Source organism: Mugil cephalus, chromosome 10, assembly GCF_022458985.1.
Source record: "Mugil cephalus isolate CIBA_MC_2020 chromosome 10, CIBA_Mcephalus_1.1, whole genome shotgun sequence".
Taxonomy (NCBI): Eukaryota; Metazoa; Chordata; class Actinopteri; order Mugiliformes; family Mugilidae; genus Mugil; species Mugil cephalus.
The window spans coordinates 22,097,058-22,118,999 of NC_061779.1; the positions used below are offsets into that span (position 1 = coordinate 22,097,058).

The 21,942-nt window shown below is 40.7% G+C and overlaps 1 protein-coding gene across 14 annotated transcripts in view; it reads right to left on the reverse strand.

The window, feature by feature from the left end:
* The window catches only part of ppip5k1b (diphosphoinositol pentakisphosphate kinase 1b), a 42,738-nt gene extending 21,727 nt beyond the window's left edge, over nt 1–21,011 (reverse strand). For 3 of the 14 annotated variants that reach the window (XM_047595784.1, XM_047595783.1, XM_047595780.1), the window contains exons 1-17: nt 20,822–21,009; nt 13,985–14,564; nt 12,144–12,339; nt 10,401–10,491; nt 9,383–9,468; nt 8,894–9,048; nt 8,605–8,706; nt 8,346–8,507; nt 5,868–5,989; nt 5,124–5,225; nt 4,507–4,593; nt 4,152–4,227; nt 3,682–3,791; nt 3,372–3,395; nt 1,702–1,787; nt 1,181–1,306; nt 170–208 (exon numbers count right to left, since the gene is read on the reverse strand). In XM_047595784.1, coding sequence (XP_047451740.1) covers nt 170–208; nt 1,181–1,306; nt 1,702–1,787; nt 3,372–3,395; nt 3,682–3,791; nt 4,152–4,227; nt 4,507–4,593; nt 5,124–5,225; nt 5,868–5,989; nt 8,346–8,507; nt 8,605–8,706; nt 8,894–9,048; nt 9,383–9,468; nt 10,401–10,491; nt 12,144–12,339; nt 13,985–14,161 — 1,741 coding nt within the window. In that variant the 5' untranslated portion in view covers nt 14,162–14,564; nt 20,822–21,009. Of the gene's footprint in view, nt 1–169; nt 209–1,180; nt 1,307–1,701; nt 1,788–3,371; nt 3,396–3,681; nt 3,792–4,151; nt 4,228–4,506; nt 4,594–5,123; nt 5,226–5,867; nt 5,990–8,345; nt 8,508–8,604; nt 8,707–8,893; nt 9,049–9,382; nt 9,469–10,400; nt 10,492–12,143; nt 12,340–13,984; nt 14,565–20,687 lie in introns of all 14 variants that reach the window. The other 11 variants (XM_047595775.1, XM_047595773.1, XM_047595779.1 and 8 more) reach the window with 11 other exon arrangements.
* Nucleotides 21,012–21,942: the final 931 nt, after the last annotated feature.

The following is a 21,942-nucleotide window of genomic DNA, read 5'->3' on the forward strand; positions in this document are numbered from 1 at the left end:
ATCCACAGCAATCTCAATGTAGGACAAACAGGACGGGTCGCCAGGCGAAAATTAACCAAAATCATGATGAGATGAGGAGAGATCAGAGCACGTTAGTGGACGGAGCGACAAACGCGCAGAATGACAGAGGAGTGGAAGAGCAGTGGTGTCCAGGAAACCCTTCTCTTACCAATAGGGGACTCACAGCCAACGGACCGGCGATTACCGGCTAGTAGTTTACACAGCGCAACAACAGGTAAGAAGAGAAGAACAGAGTTATTTGACAAAACTTATGGGAGAGAAAGAGGTATGAAAACAGTGGCTGGGATGAGAAACACCCATCTTCTTTTTTTTGAAAAAAAAAAGAAGAAGCAATAAAGGGACAGGCTGCATCTAATCAATGCATCTACTTCTAGTTCTTAGGTTGTTTTTCTGAGCGTTTCGGGAGGTGTTTTGCATGCACTAGAAAACATAAGCGTTAAGAAGGAAAGCCTGAGAAGAGCTAATGAATGAATGACACAGAGACGTTGCTCCCTAAAAGGCAAGTGGAGCGAAACATGCGTGTAACTGGTTTGTCTTCTTATTTGCTATATTTCGCTCTGTGTTCAAAAGTGTAAGCTGTGTATACTCATTTCAAACATTACAGTAATGCCACACTGAAGTTTGAATGGAGAAAACATCCCGCTGCTTTTCTGTCTCATGCACTTTGAACAACACCCAACGTGGGTGTGTTTGGTGTCCACACCTAAATGTCCACTGTGAAGAACCGTGCAGTTAATTACATAAAGTTGATGAAATCAGTTTTTTGATGCGTTTGAGAGCTTTAATGATCATAATGAATATTAAAATACACTGACACGTTCCTCGTGTATCAGCCTGTCTGATTATTGAGGCAATAATTAAAACATCACTTCCATGAAACCCAACAACAGAAACACACAGTGGTTAAAGGGAGCCTGAAAATCTGGATTGTCAACTCTAACACAACCCTCTCTCCTTCGATGGGATCTGACACTGCATGTTGCCGTGTGTTAGGAGAGAAAGATGATTGGCTCGAGATTTGGCTCAAGATTAGAAAGGCACAAAAGTGCTGTGAGATAATCATTAGTCATCGTTTCCACTGGTTGTTTAAATCCAGTACTAGTGGAAACGTTTGAATAACACGTATTTCTAGTGTGTGTGTCTGTTTGGTCTGTGGTACCTTGACCTCCAGGGTACATGCAGCGGAAGGCCCTGCCCAGCTCCTCAGCCTGAACCCGGCCTGCAGGTGTCAGCTCTCCACCCCACTTCAACACCAGCAGCAGAGACGGACCGTCCTTCTTACAGTCTGGAAAAACAGCAGCAGAAAGTTACTCTCACAGGCACTTTTACACAATCTCATGATGCCCAACCTTTAGGAGCCATCCACAACAAATTTACTTGTTTCTTATTTGTAGATCACAGATATTCTTAAATCTGACTTTTGGCCATTTTGCTTGAATCTTTAATTGAAGTTTTCCTTGCTGTATATCTTTTGTTTTTTTGATTTAAATATGAATAAACTCCTGAAGTGTCAACATCATTTAATATCTCTTCACAATTATATGTTACGTTTCAAAATAAGCATTTACATTTACTTAGAATCTACTGCTACAAAACAAGCAGAGACTTAAATTAACCTGTAATCACCATTTATTGTGTAAACAGAACAGACACAAAAACGATGTGTGTGTTCGTTAGTACCTTCTTCTTCACTGGAGGCTTTAGGTTGGCCATTACGCAGGTAGGTGAGCTGCACTTTCCTGTTGATACCTGAGAAATGACCATACCTAGTGGGAATGAAAAAAAAACAAGCACGCACACACGCACACACACACACACGCACACACACACACACACCAGGCAGACACAACAAGGTTTGCACACACACAGACAAGCAAAATTTATCCCAGCTTGACATATTCTGTTTAAATGCTTAACATCAAAGAACTGACTCTCATTCCATGTTCATTACAACACAAGCTTAAAAAGAGGCAATCTAACACATGATCATACACAAAGCCTAGTATTAGCAGACGGTTCAAAGATCATTCAATCACTCAGCGGCTACTTTGGAGTTAAAAATGTAAATGGATGGAATTTACAATGGAACGGCAGGTATGACTTTTGAGTGTAGATGTGCATGTGTGTGTACACTGTCACACTGTCACACTGTCTTCCACTTGGCCAGCGAGTTAAGCTGTATAAAGAATTTGGCACACGGCTCAGATTAACGACCGCATAGTGTTCTCTAACAGGACAAGCAGCTGAGCAGAACCCTTTAGAAAGTCATGTCAGGATGGATTCAGAACCAGGACGAATAACTGTGGCGGACGGCCACGCGATCTGAACAGTGTGAGAAGTCAAAAAAAAACCAAAAAAAAAACAGACTTACTGGATTGGGGTGACTTGTTTTAGACTAAAAAGAGTCTACACAGAAGGAACAGCTGTGAGTAAGATGTTACAAAGACTCTAGACGCCTCTAGAAATGTGTTTCAGAGGTATCTAAATGTTGTGCAAGCTGTTCAAAAGAATTATAATTGTACTCATGATGCATGTGTATACACAGCGACTGACAGCGTATATGGGTTGATTTAAATTTAGATGAGCTGATGTAAAGTACGGCAGGTTTCCCCTTGGCAGCGTCTCTACTGTGGCATATGAGCTGGTGACAGAACAGCAAACTAAACAGCTTTTACTGGAGCGGTTTATTTTTATATATTTCCTTTACTCCCTGACTCCTACTCTTGTAAATCCTACTTCTCTCTCTAGTAATGCTCTTTCTACTGCATTTCTGAACAGAGCAGTCACAGCAAATCTGACCGTCTAGGTCCTCCTCATTAGGTTGTTACTGTACTCCAAGTCAGAGAACAGCGCAGGCAAATTACTGAAATGAGTATAAATGCAGAGGAGTGGCAGGAGGAAGGAAGACATTAGGAGATTTAGAGTCCAGCTGGTATGTGGCGAGGACAGCATGCTCACAAAGTAGCACAGCACACACTGCTTTCCACACACAGAGACACAGTGAAATCATCAAAGACATTTGACTGTGTATGTGTCCAGTGTTAATGGCTAAAACTGAATGGATTCTACAGGAGATGATACAGTGTACAAAACATTAGGAATACCATCCAAATGTCCACCTCAAAGTCTAATCGCACGGAAGCCTTCTCTACCCTGTTTACACCGCTTCTTCTAAATTGAAATGGATTAAAAGGAGGAATCCCAGATTTTACCAGGATGTACCTGGTTGGTGTGCGTCAGAGAAGGGTTTCTAATATTCCTAATACTTTGTACACACAGTCTAGGTTGACTATAGAAAAGGAGGGTGGTAAAACCTCATCCTTTAAAGTGAGAAGGGAGAGGGTGCGTACTGAGTGTCATTCAAGCTGGATTCCCTTTTGGAGAGAAAGAAGGAAGGATGGGTGGGTGGGCAGGAGAAAAGAGGGATAGAGGAGGGAGGAAAAGATAAAGCAGTTAGAGACAAGACAAGAGGGACGGTGAACATGTGTCTGGTTGTGAGTACAAGAAAGATGACTGAACCCTGGTGTTGAATGATGGAGGAGGGTGAATCGCAGATGCTGCAAAATCTGCTGATGAATGATGACGACAGGAAACAGGTGGGTGATGACTGATGGCGTGTGTCCTTGTGAGTGTGTGTGTCTGCTGTGAAATGTCACTCACATTTCCAGGACAGTCTTAAGCTGCTCCAGTTTGGATTTCTTCTCCTCGATCTCACAGTCGTTGTGCTGGCCCAGTTCAAGCAGCAGCAGCCGAGCGATATCCAGCACTTCCTGGAATAGCACAAGCTTTCGGCCTTAACTGGGATACAAAATCTCTGCAAATGTTCTCAATGGACACCGTACAACAACAACAACAACAACAACAACAACAACAACAACAACAACAACAACAACAACAACCAGTGGAAGTGAAGGAAATTTCAAAATGGTTTCATAAAACTCTGAGACCAGAGAATAATGGTTTGAGATCTATAATAATTAAATGGCTCAATACACAAGAACATTCCTGCATATCGTCTAAAAGCTTTCATTATTCTTAAACAGGATTCTGTTAAAATATGCAAACAAATAGAGACAAACAAGCAGAGGAGAGTGAGTGAGGAGCAAGAGGTTAGACTCAGTGTCACTCACCTGCAGCTGTTTTGGCTTTTTCAGTTTTAGCTTCCCTGACTTGTATCCTCCGTACTTCTCAAACAATTCAAAGAATCTGGTCAACGTAAACAGAGCAAAACAGCAGGATTAAGGAACACATGAAGAATGAAGCACTTTAAGTCAGACACATGGGAACATATGGAATGATTTGTAGGGGCAGATGGTGGGATGTTTCCTGGTGTCAGGGAATCTGTGTCTGTGTAATAAACCTGCTCTTGCATGTCTTTCAGATAATCCCAAAGTATTTAGTATGAGATAAATGCTGTGGTCTCATCAAAGTTTCACATAATTTTTGTATTAACAGAAGAAGAGGCATCTTAAAGTTAAAACTTACAGAGGATGTCGGACCTCCATTTTCATCTTTTGCTTTGGTGTGCGATCTCCGTGCCGGATGATGGCAATAACGCAGCGCAGCTCCATCCTGGAGGCAATAGAGGAAGTGACGGGACAACATTAAAATGCAGCAAAAATTCTGTTGTTTAACAGTCGCACATTGGAAAACCATCACTAAGGCCTTGACAGTACCAGGACAGATGACAGAGTGAAGACTGTGTCTGTGTGTTGTTGAAATCTACTGAATATTCTGAAGTGTGGGTTTTCTTTTGGAAATTAACATTTTCTAAACACATATTTTTTTAAATGTAAAACTAATTCTTTACTAAGAAAGACAAAATTTGTCTAATAATTTAGAAATAATAACAACATGATACCCTAACCCTAGCAATATTTAGTTTAAAAGCATATTTAGTTGATCTGTTTAACAAAAACATTGAAGACCTTGTAAATTATTCTCTTAAATCAATGAACCTTTACAGATTACTAGGACAAAGTCCACAAAGACATGCAGTATAATACTAGGTCATATCATCTGTACTCTACACGCTCAACAACACAACTTCCAGGAGTTTTCCGGGAACACTATCAGGTATTATGTTGTTTTTCAGTACGTACATGGTTCCCGAGGTTGTTGGCACAATGGGGATGTCTTCAGCTTCCATGGGAATGGACCAGGGGATGTGGAACTGGGGGGCTAACTCCCTCATTACCATGTTCCTGTTGAGGCAGAGAAAAGTGTAAATGTGAACAGGAAAAGCACAAGTTTCACCTTGTACCAATCAGTTTTATTTTAATATTTAGATTTAATGTTTACAGTTCCACTTCAGATTTAAGCTAAGATACTGATTGTTGGCGCAGTCTTTGTTCCTGTTTTGAGCAATGAAAAAGTTCAGCTGAAATTCAGCTGCCTCAATTTCCTGTGTCTTACAGTTTCAATTTGTAAAATTTATGAGTCTTTAGTCGTAAAGCTTCGGTTACTTTGCCTGGCAGGAGAGGTGATAAATCAGAAACAAACTAAGACGTAAAGCTGACAATGGGACCCTCAAAGCTGTCTACAGCTCTGAATAAAATTAAAACATGACAGCTTGAAGGCTATATTTTCTTTAAAGCCACAGACAGAAAACGCCATCAAGGACCAGACATGTCAGGAAATGAGGAAACAGACCTTGAAAAACAGGACCAATAAATCTCATTGGCCATGTTAGTCACATACATGAGCGTTTCCTCACGCTTTGATTTGTATAATACATTGATGACAAAGTTTGTGCTGACAAATTGTACTGGTAGATATGTTTTCTCTCCCTGCTGTCTCAGATTTACACATAAGTGTTTAATAGGTTGTAAGATTATGTCACCTACCCAAGGACTTTGGCACAGTCGTCGTAGTATTTCATGGAGTTCTTGACAAAGCTGAAGCCGTTCACATCACAGACAAAGGAATGGCCGTTGGCTCTGAGCAGGTCGAACCCACATACAGTTTGCTAGAATCACACATAAAAGACAGTAAATGTACACACTGCACGGATATGCTGCTAGGTGCAACACTTCTACATTGGTAACTTCGGCATTTAGAAAAGTATAAGCAAAATGTCCATGAAGGACCTGGAGTGACAATTTGCGTTGAACAGAAAGAGTTTATTAATACACATTTACGAGTATTGTACATAAATCATATCTCTGTTAAAGAAGAAAACAGATTTATTCAAGATATTTTGAAAAAGTTACTTCTTTTTCTTTATCAGGAACATACAACAACTGAAGAGACTGGTCAGTGTTGATGAGACTTTCAATTCAATGTTCATTTATATGGAAAATGTTCCATAATATTAATCTCAAAATGACACAAACAGAACTGCTCAAGGTTTATTGATACCACAAAGAACTTGTGAATCATTGATTTCTGTGCCTCATGCTGTAGTTACATTATTTTCCAAAAGTCATTGTGCTGCTGGAGAATGAGCTCTTCTGCCCCTCCAGTGTTTGGTGTAGTGGATGGGATGGATTGTCCTGGAGTGTCCTCCTGTCCCTCAATGAGACAGACTCCAACTCTTTACCAATCAAATGTCCAGCCTTCCAGATCAATTCTGATGTTGATGATCCTACTGATGTATTTTTTGCTGGTACTATTCTCCCAACAAACCACAGCAAAGTCCAGGGCACTTACTACAGCAGACTGGTAGAGAGACTCTAGTAACTCACTTCACACACTGAAAGACCTAAGCTTCCTCAGAAAGTAGAGTCTACTCAGGCCCTTCTTGTACACAGTATCACTGTTGTCCCTCCAGTCCAGTCTGTTGTTCATGTAGACTCCCAGGTACTTGTAGGGGTCCACTACTTCCAGCTCCAGGCCCTGGATGTTGATGGGCTCCACTGATGTCCTCTTCCTCCTGAAGTCAATGACCAGCTCCTTGGTCTTGTCCACGATCAGGAGTAGATGGTTTGCTTGGGACCACTCCACAAAATCCGCAATCAGTGTCTTATACTTCATCCCCTGTCCATCTCTGATACACCCTACCACTGCAGAGTCATCAGAGAACTTCAGCAGGTGGCAGGACCCAGAGCTGTATCAGAGGCGTAAAGAGTGAACAGGAAAGGAGATAAGACAGTCTCCTGTGGTGCCCTCACATTACTGACAACGGTATCCCACAGGGAGCACAAACTGGGGTCTGTCAGACAAGTAATCATCAAACCAGGAGACAGTGGAGGAGCTGACACCCATCCTGAGCAACTTTTTGCTCATCAGAAAGGGCTGAATGGTGTTAAAAGCACTGGTGAAATCAAAGAACATGATCCTCACAATGCCCTTCCCACCATCCAGGTGAGGGTGAACTCGCTGCCAACGGGTAGATTACGGCATCATCCACACCAACACTGAAGACGGTCCAAGACAGGGGCCACCAGGTGTCTCAGCTGAGTTAGGACGAGTCTTTCCAGGACCTTCATGACGTGTGATGTCAGTGCAACCGGTCTGAAGTCATTGAGGCCAGATGGGATGGGCTTCCTCGGCACAGGTACTATTCAGGATGTATTCCGCAGCACTGGTATCCCTTCCAACTTCAGACTCAGGTTAAACAGGTAGTGCAGGATGTCAGTCAGCTGTGAAGCACAAGCCTTCAGGACCCAGGGGTTCACGTGGTCTTGACTTGACTTTGAGTTGCCATTGTATCGTCTTCAACTCATCCCTATCTCCAGATCTGAAGGCCTTCTTCTTCTTCTTGTTCAGCAGATCCTTCAGCTGGCTGGTGAACCAGGGTTTGTTGTTAGGAAAACCGCGGACAATCCTAGTACGGACTACTGTATCCTCACAGAAGTCGATATATTCAGTGATACAGTCTGTCATGTTTTCTATATCATTCCCATGGAGCTGGCAGAGCACATCCCAGTGGGTGAATAAAGAGTAATTATCATAGTTATAAGTTTGATGAAGAATATATCTAGATGTTTCAATTAAAATAGTGAATTTAGTAGGAATCATTTTTGTCAACATTTGGGGGTTTCATCACTGATCAGGTATTAGTAACTAATTTAATGGCCTTGTTTTTTATTTCTTATTTTCAAATAGGTTGATAGAACAGGGTTTTACTGCCTTTTCCAACTAAACGTACCCTGGTCCTTTCCTTAGCCAAAAAATGAGCTACTACTCATAACAAGGACCCCATAGAGTTTTTGTCCACTATAAGCACAGGCATCAGTGTAAAAATATAAATAAATAATACAATAAAAACACAAACGCATAAATAATGCAGTTTTCAAAATAATACAGATTCTCTGCCATCTTAAACTTGCAATAGACCTTTTTACCTTACATGCCATCTACGTGGTCATTAATGTGATTACCTTGAAGGCCAGGCAGACCTTACGGGCCACCAGCTTCTCCATGGCCGTCAGCATGACGGGGTAGCGGATCTCCTTCCCCTCGCTGTCCCTCTCAACCTTCCCATCCAGAGCTGGGGACTTCCTGGCCTCAGCGTGGGCATAGTCTGGGCCCACTGTGTAAACCTGACATACAGGCAATATTTCACTTACTGGACACCTTCCACCAGAATAAGCCACTGCAGTCAAAATCAATTCAGCAAGGCATGAACATCAACAATACCTTCACATCAGTACCATCTGTCGGCATGAACTCCTCGTAGATGTAGGATCCAGTCTTTCGAACACTGCTTTCTGGGGAGTACACACTGCTACGGCTCCCTATCTACAGCAAAGACACAGAAAAAGACGTGACAACACAAAACCTTCAACATACTAAACACATTACCATAATTATCAATGAATAGGGAAACGTGTGACATTTCTGAATCACTCTTTTCTTGTCTGAAAAGTCCCTTAATAGTTATATTTTACTGTGGTCTATGTTCCTGCTTTTCCTGGGAGACAGTTACCTTTCTGAAGAGCCTCTGACTGCCTCCTCCAGCAGATGTCGGGTAATAGATGTAGACGTTGTGGTCCTCTGCACACACAGGTTTCTCCACAAAGGGTTTAGGGAACACCTCCCCGTTCACCTCAACATGGTCCTCCCCCTCCACCAGGTTACACTCTGCACAAGGTGAAATTCAATTAATTAAATTCAGTTAAAATCTTTATATACACATCTGAGGCTAGCTGTGGCTCAAGTGGTTTAATTCCATTCCTGACCCATCCACATGCTGAAGTGTGTACAGACACTATGTCCAGACCATTAACTACTTTCAATGCTGAGCTTATGAAACACAACACTAATGCACTTAATTACTAGGTGTCTATAACAGCAGTGAAACAAAACCAACTAAAGTTGTAGTTATAGAAGGAGTTTTTATTTCTTATGTTAAAGACTGAAAATGTATTATTTGAGTAGTTGACATTTTAAACACAAACTAAGAACCCTTGCTCACCTTCAGGATTGTCGGGGTCTCGGTTTAACACAGCATAGCGAGGTAGGTCAATACCCTCTTCTTGTAGGATCCGGTACACTTCCCTCCTGATGTAGAATAAAGTACTGTTAAAGAAAGGTTCTAAGAACAAAAGCCATAGAGAATATATCTAATCTGTGAAGCTGTTGTGTGTGTGTGTCAAAATTCTACTTTCTGACTAGTTTAAATGCAGCGCAAGAAAATCAAATATCTGTTCTCCTCTTCCACACTAGGTGGCGATACTAGGTGTCTTTTCAGCGGGATAATACTACGTTAACACGGCCCGTTTTCCGGTTGACCTTTTACGTCATATAATAATGTCGTTCATGTGGTAGGCCGGCATTTCAAACAACAACCATACAAATAACAGTAAATTTTTTAATCTCGTACGTAATGTTTGCGCTAATTCTGGTGCAGATAAGTTGTGCGATATCCTATTCTTCTAGCGGCTCCGTTTCTCTTATTCTTCTTCTGCGATCGGCTTTCTTGGATGTTTTTGTTCTGGGGTCACACGCCAACGCAGTGGTTGTGGAGCATGCGCACACGCATTATCCGATTGGAAAACTGTGGTTACCGTATACATGCAGGAGAAAATCGAATTCAAATCACATTATCTGGGTGTCTCAATCGGATAATGATTTAACCGGAGTAATGTGTTTACATGCACTTACGTTCTCCTGTTATAGTCCGATTAAGGCAATAATTAGTTTTTTTCACGTGCATGTAAACGCACTGATGAGGCAAATGAAAAAGGCAATTATGCAACTTTCATTTCTCTAACATGATCGATGGTTTGATCTTTGATGAAAAAAATAGTAAAACCAAAAACACAAGTGCAAACAAGTAAGTTGTATGAAAGAATTTGTCAGCTGCAGTTTTGCTGCATGTCTATACATTGTTTGTTATTTTGGTGAATATTCTAAATCATTAAGTTTGAATAAGTAGTTTTTCTCTTTAACACCCTTCACACTGTGACTGTATTGGGCCGATCAGACTTTACCTGTCCTGAATGAAATACTGCATGTTCAGATCGTTGATGAGCAGTGGATTCCTGAGCTTGACATATTCTACAGCTTTGTCCAGAGGGAAACCTGAAAAACACAAAGTGTATTATTAATCCACAGAGTATGCGCATCAATTCAAGCTCAAATATCATTTACTAATAAGGATGATTGTCATGTTGGTAGATGTTAGTTTTGATACCCAACAGTGTCTAAGGAGCATTCTTTCTGGTCCTTGGATTAGGACTCACTGACGGTAACAAAACATATTAATTACCAATACAGGTTTTAAGTATCTTAAGCATTTGCATTGTTTTTAATTCCTTGAACAGCCACCGGTGGAACACAACCACTGTCAGCCAAGAAGCCATGTGTTTGATGTTTTGGCTTTAGCAGCTGGAGTCTGTTTGGACTATTATGAAACAGAAGAACCACTTTATTATGAGCTGCAACTGCCAGAGCAACAGGAGCTACATCAACAGTAAAATTCAAGGAACAAGCGTTCAACAAGGTCATTAACAGTTATTTTAATTTTGAGCTTCATATAGTCAGTAGGTTGCTTAAATTCTCCTAAATACAGTGAACAGTTACTGAGTGGTTATCACACAGGCCATTGTTGTTAATTATTTTCTGTTCACGAGCACAAGAGATATGTATGTACGTAATATTTTAGGCAAATATTAGCTTTTAGCTCTTTGTGATCAAAATGAGAACGACATGGGACTCGTACATTCCCGTGTCCTTGGCAACAACCAAGAATTGAATTAAATCAAACAAAGGACAAAATTCCCATGTGACAGGCTAATCTGACTCAAAGACACACACAGATGGATTTGGGTCAGAAGGAAAACTACTGTAGTAGTTTATAAATGTGTTTTTACACTTCTGTTCTTTTATTGGGCTGTCAAACACCACATTAATATAGCAATCAAAATATAGGAGTTAGGTTTTATTTAAAATATGAGTGTGACACGTGTCTTCATGAAGTCAGAGGACACACACCGAGAGGTGTGTATATAGAGAGAGAGGTAAACATCTCATGTCTGTGATTGTAGATTTGACTGTACCTCACTCTTAGACTACTTTTTTATTTTTATCTTATCCTATTTTTTCTCTCCTTGACGTGTACTCTTATGTCTATGTCTGGTCACATTTATGTCCTTTGTTATCTTGAGACTCTTGGACAAAACAATCTCCCTGCAGGGATCAATAATGTAATCTTGAATCTTGAATCTTGAAGGTGTATTGATCAGATTGGTCTTGGATCCACACATAGTAGCTGAGGGGTAAAATTCCTTAAAAGGATATTTCTAGTCCCACCGTACTCTTTGTTGTCCATTAAGACATCCCCATAAACTGGTACTGGTTGCTGTCATTCTGACACTAACTTAAGCACTTGTAATTCTCAAGAGAGATGCAGAACATTTATTTCACAGAACAGATTTATATGTTGCTGAAGACAGAAATGCAACATAATTTTCCTGAGCACATGGCCATGTTAAACCGGTCCCTACAAACAGTCCCTACAAACAGTACGTTATTCTTAGACACGACTTGTGTTCAAAGAAAATGTTTAGAAGTAATTTAACTGCACTTACCCAAGTGATTTGTTTTATATATAAAAAATACCAGACAGAGCTTTATGTGGAAGCTGACTCCACATACAGTACCTACAGTCTGTGCATTAAAATATGCTAATGCAGATATCTCTACAGGATGGTCTTTACAACTGAAAACGTTACCTTTGGAGTGGAAGGAGATGAGACAGTCGCATAGGGGCCATTTCTCCACGGGCTGTTCCAGGATCACCTCCTCAGGAAAGATGACTACATCGATGTAGTCAAACTTACAAAGGCGCTCCAAGATCTGAGTCATGGGCTTGGATTTGGACTTCTTCATCATAGCGCATATGCCAACCACGATCTGTCGCTCTGACGGCTGGTGGAGACGACAGGGAGGAGGAGGGCACACAAGGTGATGACAACGGCCATTAACTACTGACAACAAAGTGGTGTCTTCATGTGCTTACCACTATATAGTTTCAGCTGCCATTTCAGACTTAACATATGGGTTGGGAGCAGTGAAAACAGGCTTTGAAATATGAACATATGCACATTCAGGGGATACACAGCAACATTGTCACTCATTTGCACCATCTCCAGGGGCTAAATATTGGCTTTTTTTAGTTACTAAATGTTGCTGATGCCATTCCTGTGAGTCACTACTAAAATAAAAATATTATTATATATAATTTCCTGCTCTGTATCTGTATTCTGGCACATTAGACGAGCTGGTTCAAGTTTTAAAGAATCTTTGTCAAAGCCATCTGTACATTTTTGAGCCAAAAACGGACATAATCTTTACTTCCCTGTACAATACTACGAGGCACAATGTTTTGAGAGAAGTCGTTATGTTACAATAACAGTACAGACTGCACTTTGGGGTAGTGAGCATGTTGTGCCTGGAGTTAGGCTTACTTTTAAATACATTTACCTCATTGTTCAACTAAACATTAAGTTCATTTACCAAAACTGGTCCAAATCTGAGGTTGAAGAAGTCCAGCTCAGACGGGTGCTTTATGTTAATAATGTAGAACTGAGTCTGACAAATCCAGGATCACTAAAGAGCAGCACCGTGCAGGAGATAAACCTTTCTGGTTACACAATGACTCTTCCTCAGGCCAAACTCCTCATCTGGCCACCAACTAAAAATAGGAGTTTTCATCTTTCATCAACTTGATTCCGTGGGTAATGAGCTCAGTGGTCTCACAAGGCCAGTGGCATGATAATAGCCCATTATCAGATCATTAAGTCAGTAATTACTCTTTTAGGAACCTGAAAATATCTCCCATTCTGGCAACGTTATTAAGTCTCACAAATGATTGAACGGTTACAAAAAAAGGAATAGATACTTTGTTGCCAAAGACACTTTATGACATTCATGGCAAACAAGCATATAAAACTAATTATAACTAACACAGAGTACCTTCAAGTCGGTTTGTAATCATTTATTTCCACTATCCACTCCAACTAAAACGTTCCTTTTTACAGGTGCAGGACTGTTTGCTTCCTGTTCTGTTCCAAAATTATGAATCCTTTTTTTCCACTGTTCACATACAGTCACTGGAAAATGATGCTGCATAAACCATTAGTACCAACAGGCATTTCTCCGATAGTTTGTCACACATTACATTTTCACATCTGAATGCCAGTGAGAGGTTTTTGCAAAGGTTTTCACCATTTGACATAACAATATCAAAAAGCATCTTTCCAATCCTAAATACGATGGATGTGACGGACCTTATTTCAATAAAAAATATGTATGCTACTTAGTGTTCCTCTTTCAATTGTGTCGTTGATTACAAAGCGTTTGTCGGTTTAAAACACAATTTTGCAAGTGAAATTTGCTGTGAAATTGTTGCAGTATATGACTGTGAAGAAATACAATTAAACCACACGCCCTAAGAGTTGCCTAAGTGTTCACTTTTTCTCTTCTCAAGCTACCCAGAGTCACAGCCACAGACAGAGAAAGATGACACAACCTATTCACTCTGTGAATACCTGAATATAAACCAGTTACTTACCGACGCATCGTCATCCTCCTCCATATCCTCTTCTCGAAACATCTCGTTCTTCATGCCTGCCTCCATTTGGCCCATGTCCTGTTCGTCATCTTCACAGCCGACCACAAAGCGAGGAACCACAGCGAGACTACTCCCCTGTTCTACCTTTGGTTCTGGTCCGGTAAGGGGCTCGGACATCACAAACCCCAGGGTAACATGGCTGTTTCAGGTGGTCCCTCCCAGCAGGGGTTTCAGGTAGGACGGCGGCCGAGCGGGGGAACGAACCTTAGCTGCGTTGCACCATGGCTGGATGACTAACAACTGAGAGCCTTGCGATAAAGTGAAGGGTCCGCTGGCGTTTCTGTGTCGACAGATAACAGCTTTGGCACAGTCAGTGCACGAATAGTATGTGCTGAGGTAGAAAGAGCAGATCTGTCTTCAGAGGTAGAAAAGAAGGAGCGGACTCCACGTGTGTTGAGGTAGAAAGTCCTGGTTGTAAAACTCCCTGTGTCAGGACAAAGGAGGTTTAGATGAAAACATGTCCAAGCCTCCTTCATGCAGGAAACCCCATTGTCAACATTTGCTCACCATTTTTCTTTACCTAGGAAGAAAAAAAAGGAAACAGGTTGAGCAACTGGTTTTAACCTGTTCCTTTAGGTGAAAAGTATTAAGATATGAGAAAGAGTAAACATGGCTAGTTAAACAGCACTGGCAGAAGACGAGGATCACAGAAGCTGCATGAGTGAACTTGTCAACATATCTGTAAACCACAGACATAATATCACCTACAAAATAGATAAATAAACTATTCCCATAGAAAGAAACTCTAAAGTCAAGAAAAATGTTTTGTTGTCCTGAAAGTAATATTTGGAGATAACTCTGGTTTATTTCCTAATCCTCTACCAATTCTCACTCAAACAGCACTCGTATGTATTTGAGTTAAAATATACTGACTATAGATGCAACTACATTACCTGGTATAAAATGCAAGCATCGGAGTAGGAATTCAATTAAGTCCTGCAACTTGTGCTATATCATTACAATTTAAAGTATTTGTAAGAACACCAGGTAATTAGCGAGTGGATCTTTGCCACATATATAAAAAACACACATTTATCAAGTGTCTTACGCTTGTGGAAGAACAGCTTTCAAATTATTTGTGTGAAATTCTTAATATCTCAATGAGCCACTAACATGTACAGTACATAAACATTAAGGACTAAGTAATAGGAAATGAAACAAACTAAACTAACACTAAAAAAAACACACACAAACATGATGAAAATTTCGTATCACAGTGACTATGCCATTTATTCTACTCCTGACACGTATGTCCTCTTAAATGGACAGGCTAACACGACATTAACTCGTGTCTGGTCCTTCATGTTCAGATCAAAGTCAGTCACTACACACAGGCACACACTGAATCGTTTCCTCCATACGACCCTATTTCAGACCCACTGGTTTGTTCAGAGCCCGTGCTGTTGTTTGTTGCAGGCAGGCTGTAGCTGTACTGACTCATCTGTGTATGTGAGGTGCTTCTTGTTACTGTGGTTGGAATTTTACTTTTTACACAGTCATTTGTGAAACTGACAGTTTAAAATCATCATCGCCGTCATTCCTTTTTTTGACACCTTACATCAAAATTAACTTTGATGTTATCCAACCGAATCTGAAACCAGTCCTGCACTTAACCCCCCTCTACTTGATGCCAATTATTAGGGCTGCAATTATAAATAAATCTTATTTTCTCAAGGAATGATTTCCTCCATGAAATGTCAGTTTCTATCATATAAAAGAAAGAAGTTCAACCACAATTAACTAGCGAGAATCTATTGTTCAGCATTTTTGGAAGAGAAGTGACTTTACTAAATCCATGTTTATGCTTTTTTTTTTTTTTTAATCACATGTACAGCGTAGCCTGACATGCAAGCGCTCAAGGCTGTAGCTCAGAGCTGCGGTGACGCATGCTGCTGCAACGCGGCTGGTCCGGCACACACTTCCTCGTCCACGTCCCTCAGTGGTCAGACGGCGCAGAAAACTGACCCACCCTCCGCCTCGTGCACACCACCCAGCTAGACGCCTTCTCTGCTTTTTTGTTGCAGTGATTTCACTATAAGCGACAGTTGTTCAACATTTATTTAAGACTCAAATGGGAGCTGCTCAGTTCAAGTAGCTACTGTTTGAAACAAAGAGACAAACTCAACACAGACTAAACTGATCCCAGAACAATGTCGAGCAACAGAACAAAGTAGCGAGACTTTAAACTCCTTGTTTACGCTGCAGATATATTATGTATTTGTTTGAACTTAATATTTTGACTCCGGATCTTTGTAAGCCTGCTTCATACCATATTGTTGCAACAATGAAGCTGATTGCTGCTTGTTGAATTTCTGCTTCTCAGAGTGATTCACACAAAGACATTTTGGGAAGTGGAAAAAAAAATGCTGCTCTTTATTGTCACTGCCTCTGCTGTGCTGATGGCAACTCACTACAGCTTTACCTGGTTTTGTGTGCTCTTCCTTTAGTAATTGAGAAGCATTTTGATCATTTTGCTTAACAAATACGCAGTTTAAATAAAGCTACCACTCCTAATACAGGACATACTTCATGAAAAATAATATTGACACAGCACTGAATGCAAACAAGCAGCAAGCAAAAGAAGTAAAACCCGTGAACTGGAAAAAGAAAGAAACATGTAGCCGTGTTACTACAGGGCACTTCCTCTTATACAATTACTATCCCACAATGATTGTCTATGGAGGACAGGAGAAGGCTGAGGCAAAAATAAACCAACCTCTTTGTCCTGTACAAGTCTAAACATTTATTGAAGCGATTTCCAAAACAGAGAAATGATAATGTAACTGAACACTGGGACGGAAGGAGGCCGTGAGACCGTCCAACCGTTCAACTGTAACGTTTGCAGGCGTCCATATAATGGGTGTGTGGTCTCTGCTTATCTTTTATGTTATCTGATAGCATGCAATAAAATAACAAAGCTATATCACTGAGCCGCAGCTGAAGAGCAATGTGCAGCGTGAAGCCGAGAAGGTCGCTAACGTATGTAGCTGTATGTCGGCAAACACGACGCGCGGCCGAATGCGGTTCATGTGTCTCTCGTCCGTATAAACAACAGCGTCGCGCTGACCCCGTCACCCACGCCAAACAGCTGACTAGAGGGGAAAAGCCTCCTGAAACAGAAGGGCAGATCGTATCACCTCTCAGTGCCACCTCACAAGCCAACTGTGCGGGCCCCGGAGTCTCTGAATGACTGCGGGGAGTTATTTAAAGTCATTTCCACTCACCTACATTGCACATTATTTCTGTTTAACGTTGGCTGCTACAGAACAGACCCGGCCTTATTTCTGGCTGAAAGCTTAGGACATAGCTCCGCTGAATCTCACATGTGACCCTCCCTAACCTTGATACCCAGAAATAATCCTGTCCTCCTCTGCAAGACAAGAAGCGAGGGGGCGTGGAGCCGTCGGTTGGGTGTTTTGTGCCAGGGATCCGCTGCACTAACCAAAGATAACTCATCATTATTAACCTCCGCGGTGATGACAGGCAGTAGTAAACTAAGAGGAAGCACTTCTCGCCGGCCAGGGGTCGAAGAAAACCAACAGACATAAACTTGTGAATAAATGCCAATAGCTGGTCTGAGCAGGCTTCACTTATCCTTGGTTTACGATCATGACATTTGAAATGCAGCTATATATGGCAAGATAAGGAGCCACTGCTCGTAGGTTTGCACAACACCACTGCTATATTATTATTTCCAAGTACACTATGGTATAACGACACTTTCCACTGTATATGAAAAAACGTTATTAGCTGAAAAAGATTAACTTTGCCTGGTGTGCAAGAAAATTGGAGAAAAATAATTAGCCAACAGGCTATTTAGTTGCTTGATTATGTTGAATGTTAAACAGTTACACACATACTGTGTTATTAATAACAAACTATTGTAACACATGTAGAAACTTGTGATAATCACGTTGTATGATTGCAACACGGAAAATAAGTGAACCTGCTTGCCAGGTGAGTGACTAATACTCGGAATTCAAATTCCTGTGAATAAATGCATTTCCTTGCGCTGGACATTAGGGGGCTAATGTTCACATAAATGATGTGTTATTAAGAGAACCAAAGAAAGGCACCGATTAAACGTGCTGTAAAACATACCCACCGAAAACAAATCGTTTTCTCCAGGTCTACACCCGATCACATTATTTCTCATAGGATCACAACCTGAGTCGTTCTCTGATGACCATTAGAAAGAACGCAAGACTAAGTCATTCCTGCACTGAGTTCATTTAGCACAGCCATGGACTCTTTAGAAACAGTTAAGTCAAGTCTATACAGAATAGTAATCTCATCTCATCTCATCTTCCACTACCACTTATCCTATGGTGGTGACTATGGTGGTGGGGGGTTGTGCTGGAGCCTATCCCAGCTGACATCGGGAGAGAGGCGGGGTACGGCCTGTGCAGGTCTCCAGTCTATCGCAGGGTCAACACAGAAACAAACAACCATTTGCACTCACACTCACACCTATGGGCCATTTACAGGTAGGAATAACCAGAGAAAACCCACGCAGGCACCTTCTCGCTGGGAGGCATCACTGCTAACCACAGAGCCACTGTGCCGCCCAGAATGGTACTGCTCTAAAAAAATAAAACTGAACCTTTGTAATCCCCATGAAGTCTTTTAAAATTGACTTCCACTGAGTTAAACTACTATAACCTTTGAAAAAGCAGTGTAAGGGCTCCCAGGGAGCTGATGTGTTTGGCACATGAACTCTTTAGCAGGTTGGACATTACCTTGAGAACGAAATTAACCACAGTAAAACTTGCATCGCGGTTTTACACATCTATAAAATCACACGGAAGAGTAACAGTGATAAAGTCATACATGTCATCTGAGCACCATGGAACTGAATTCATTCAACAAAGTGAAGCATGGATCACATTGCGTATAGGGGTGTTTCTTTCTTCTGAAACAGCTGAAACATTAGCTCTGGCTAATATTAAGGTAATAACATAAGGATATTTAATACATAGAATCTCCCATTAAATTAAGATAACACAAGCCTGTCATACTGTTGCCTTTGAAATATAAAACCCTCCATCACTCATGAATAAATTAGAAGTCTGATTAAAAACATCCCCAGCTGGCTGTCAGCTGTGGCCGCCTGTCCACTGGAAATCTACAGCGCGACTCCAATAAAAGGATTTTAACCTTTGAGACTGCATGTCAGTATTTGCCCCCGTCTCATTAGCTCAGATTCACTATCACTATTTCCCTGATAAGATACAACAGGAGAGACACAGAAACACAGTGTGCAACTGTTTATCTGTCACTCGTGGAATATTCTATTTCGTAGGAGGACATAATAAATGTTTCTAAGAGAGGAAAGAAGTACTTGATGACAGGACCATTTACAGCAAACAAAAAAAAACTGACCACTATGGGCTTATTTAACAGAGTAAGTGAATAAATGAACAAATGAGAACCTTGTTCTCACCTTGTTCTCAACCTTGTTATCTAAAGGCAGTTTACGACTCAATTATTAACAAAGGTGTTAGTTACTATGTGCAATAAAACGTACTGCTGATGTCCATCAGTCCTGGACATGTCACAGCTGACAGATCACATGCTGGTGAGGTTATCCAGAAGCTCCGCTAGCTGTGGAACAGCACATATGGCTCCACATTTCATAAACGTAATATGCGCTGGGCACTTGTGAAATGAGCTTTGTTTGAAAATACAAACTGCAGCCATTACTGAAAACAGAAGCCTCAAAAGACCTGCAGGTTCACGCGGGTCCTGCAAACAGGCCAGTGAGAGACCTGTGGTTTAAACGATGATTTAAAGATGCAGGCCTCCATTTTCACGCTCTCCTGGTTATGAAAAAAAAAAAGAAACTTTACAGGCCGATCTGAAGAGCCAGCAACACAGCTGAGGGTGAACTGGAATACAAACATGGATAAATGGAGTTTGTTTTCAAACGTGGCACAAATGTGACAGTCTGACCTGAAATTTAAGACAACAGACACCAAAAATGGGGAAGTCGTGTGTCATTACACAATGTTTCATTCATTGTGACAGTAGATAAGCTTCCAAGTTAACTAATTTGGTTTATTTTCTTTAAGAAACCTGACAGTGGTATGTTACATTTAAAGTAAGTAGTCGGAAAATAATATATTTTGTACAGTTCCCTCAATATTATGTATATATGTATGTATGTGTGTGTGTGTGTGTGTATATATATATATATATATATATATATATACATATATATTCATTAATTTAGTAAGTAGTCGTTGCTGACTCTGTTCGAGTTTTTCTGTCCCTCTATGATACATTTTCCATTCACTTAGTTTTCACACACACACACACACACACACACAGTCTCAGTCACTTTGCAGGGTCTCTGCTATGACATTCATATAAATCGCTTAACCCGCTTTCACTCTCTGGTGCTGTTGGTACTGTCCTCTCTGTCCTCTCTGTCTCTGTGTCTCGGGACCAAACCCTGCAGGTGTCCCGCAGCCTGTTTCCAACCTCATCCTGCGTCTCAAATCGCCACCCAGCACCATGACTGTATCAATGGATCACCTGGAGGCGTAACAGGAAAAAGCGTCTCAAAACGCACATTAACAAATCACTGCGTCGCTGTGCTCACTACGCAATACTACCTATAGACACGTTTGCGTTACTGAACCTTGAAAAGCTGTCCGGGTTTCGTCCATTTCCACCGTAAAACAGCAAACTCCAACTTCCCTCCCCCGACCACAGGACTCGGAGCTGCCCCGTCGTGACGAGAACACACAAAGCGCTTCAACTAACGAGACTTACCGGCGCAAAACAACTGGAAGTCGGTCAGCTGGTCACTTCCTTGTTTCCACTGACTGAACTGTGCTAGAGGGAAGCGGTGTGTTTTTTCTTTAACTCACTGCTAAGTTGTGAGCTACCCGTTAAAGTTCACGTCCGGTCACTGTGGTGTGTAAGGTGGTGTGTGTGTTAGCTGATGTTGCAGCAGCCGCCGCTAGCTTCCTTCCTTTTCTTGTTCTTTTTTTTTTTTTTTAACATAAAGGTTTTATTTTCGAAGGCCGAGTCATCGCTGCCATCTAGTGGCCATAGTTGTGAATAGCACGAAAGACGCATGATTAAACATCGACTGTAAATTTGATGTAAAAATGTATAATAACAAGGCTTTGACTACACTTCAAATCTTAAATTAAATAAATATGTCAATATTACCTATAAATACCTTACAGTAGTCAGTATTTATGATATTTTTATTTATGACATCCACCTCTTCATTCAAGATTCACTTTACTTACCTGACTTCTGTTGGTTTTCATGTAACTTTATTTAACCCCCAGGCGTCCTTTTAATTAATTAACTACCCTGTTGTAACCTTAGCAGACAAAAATGTCCACATCCAAAAACTGCTATTATTATATATTAATATTATATTATATTCATATAATTATATATATTTTTTCTTTTTTTTTTTCTGCCTAAATCTCTTAAACCACTTCAGCACTTTACAAAACTACAATCATTCAATCATAGTTTGATTACTTGAATTCACTGTTGTTTTTACAAAAAAAAAAAAAAAGCTATTTTCCATAAAACTAATGTTGGGTGGCTTGGCATTTTGTTTCAGATCAATCTTGGGTATGACCAAGATTATCTAAAATATTAAATTCATTGGATTATTAGTTTTTTGTGTAGCATCAGATTTGAAATGTACTACCCTCTTGTAACCTTAGCGGACAAAAATATCCCAAAAATGTCCCATTGACTTAATTTATAAGAAAAATGGCCAATTTTGTCATTTTTAGTATTCAACACTAAAATCAGCCATTTCTCCATTGTAGGGCCTATGCATAAAATGTTTATTACTTCATTTTGTTTTTGAGCTCGTGTTATTGACTTTAGCAGGCTATTATGAGGTGTGTGTGAGTCTG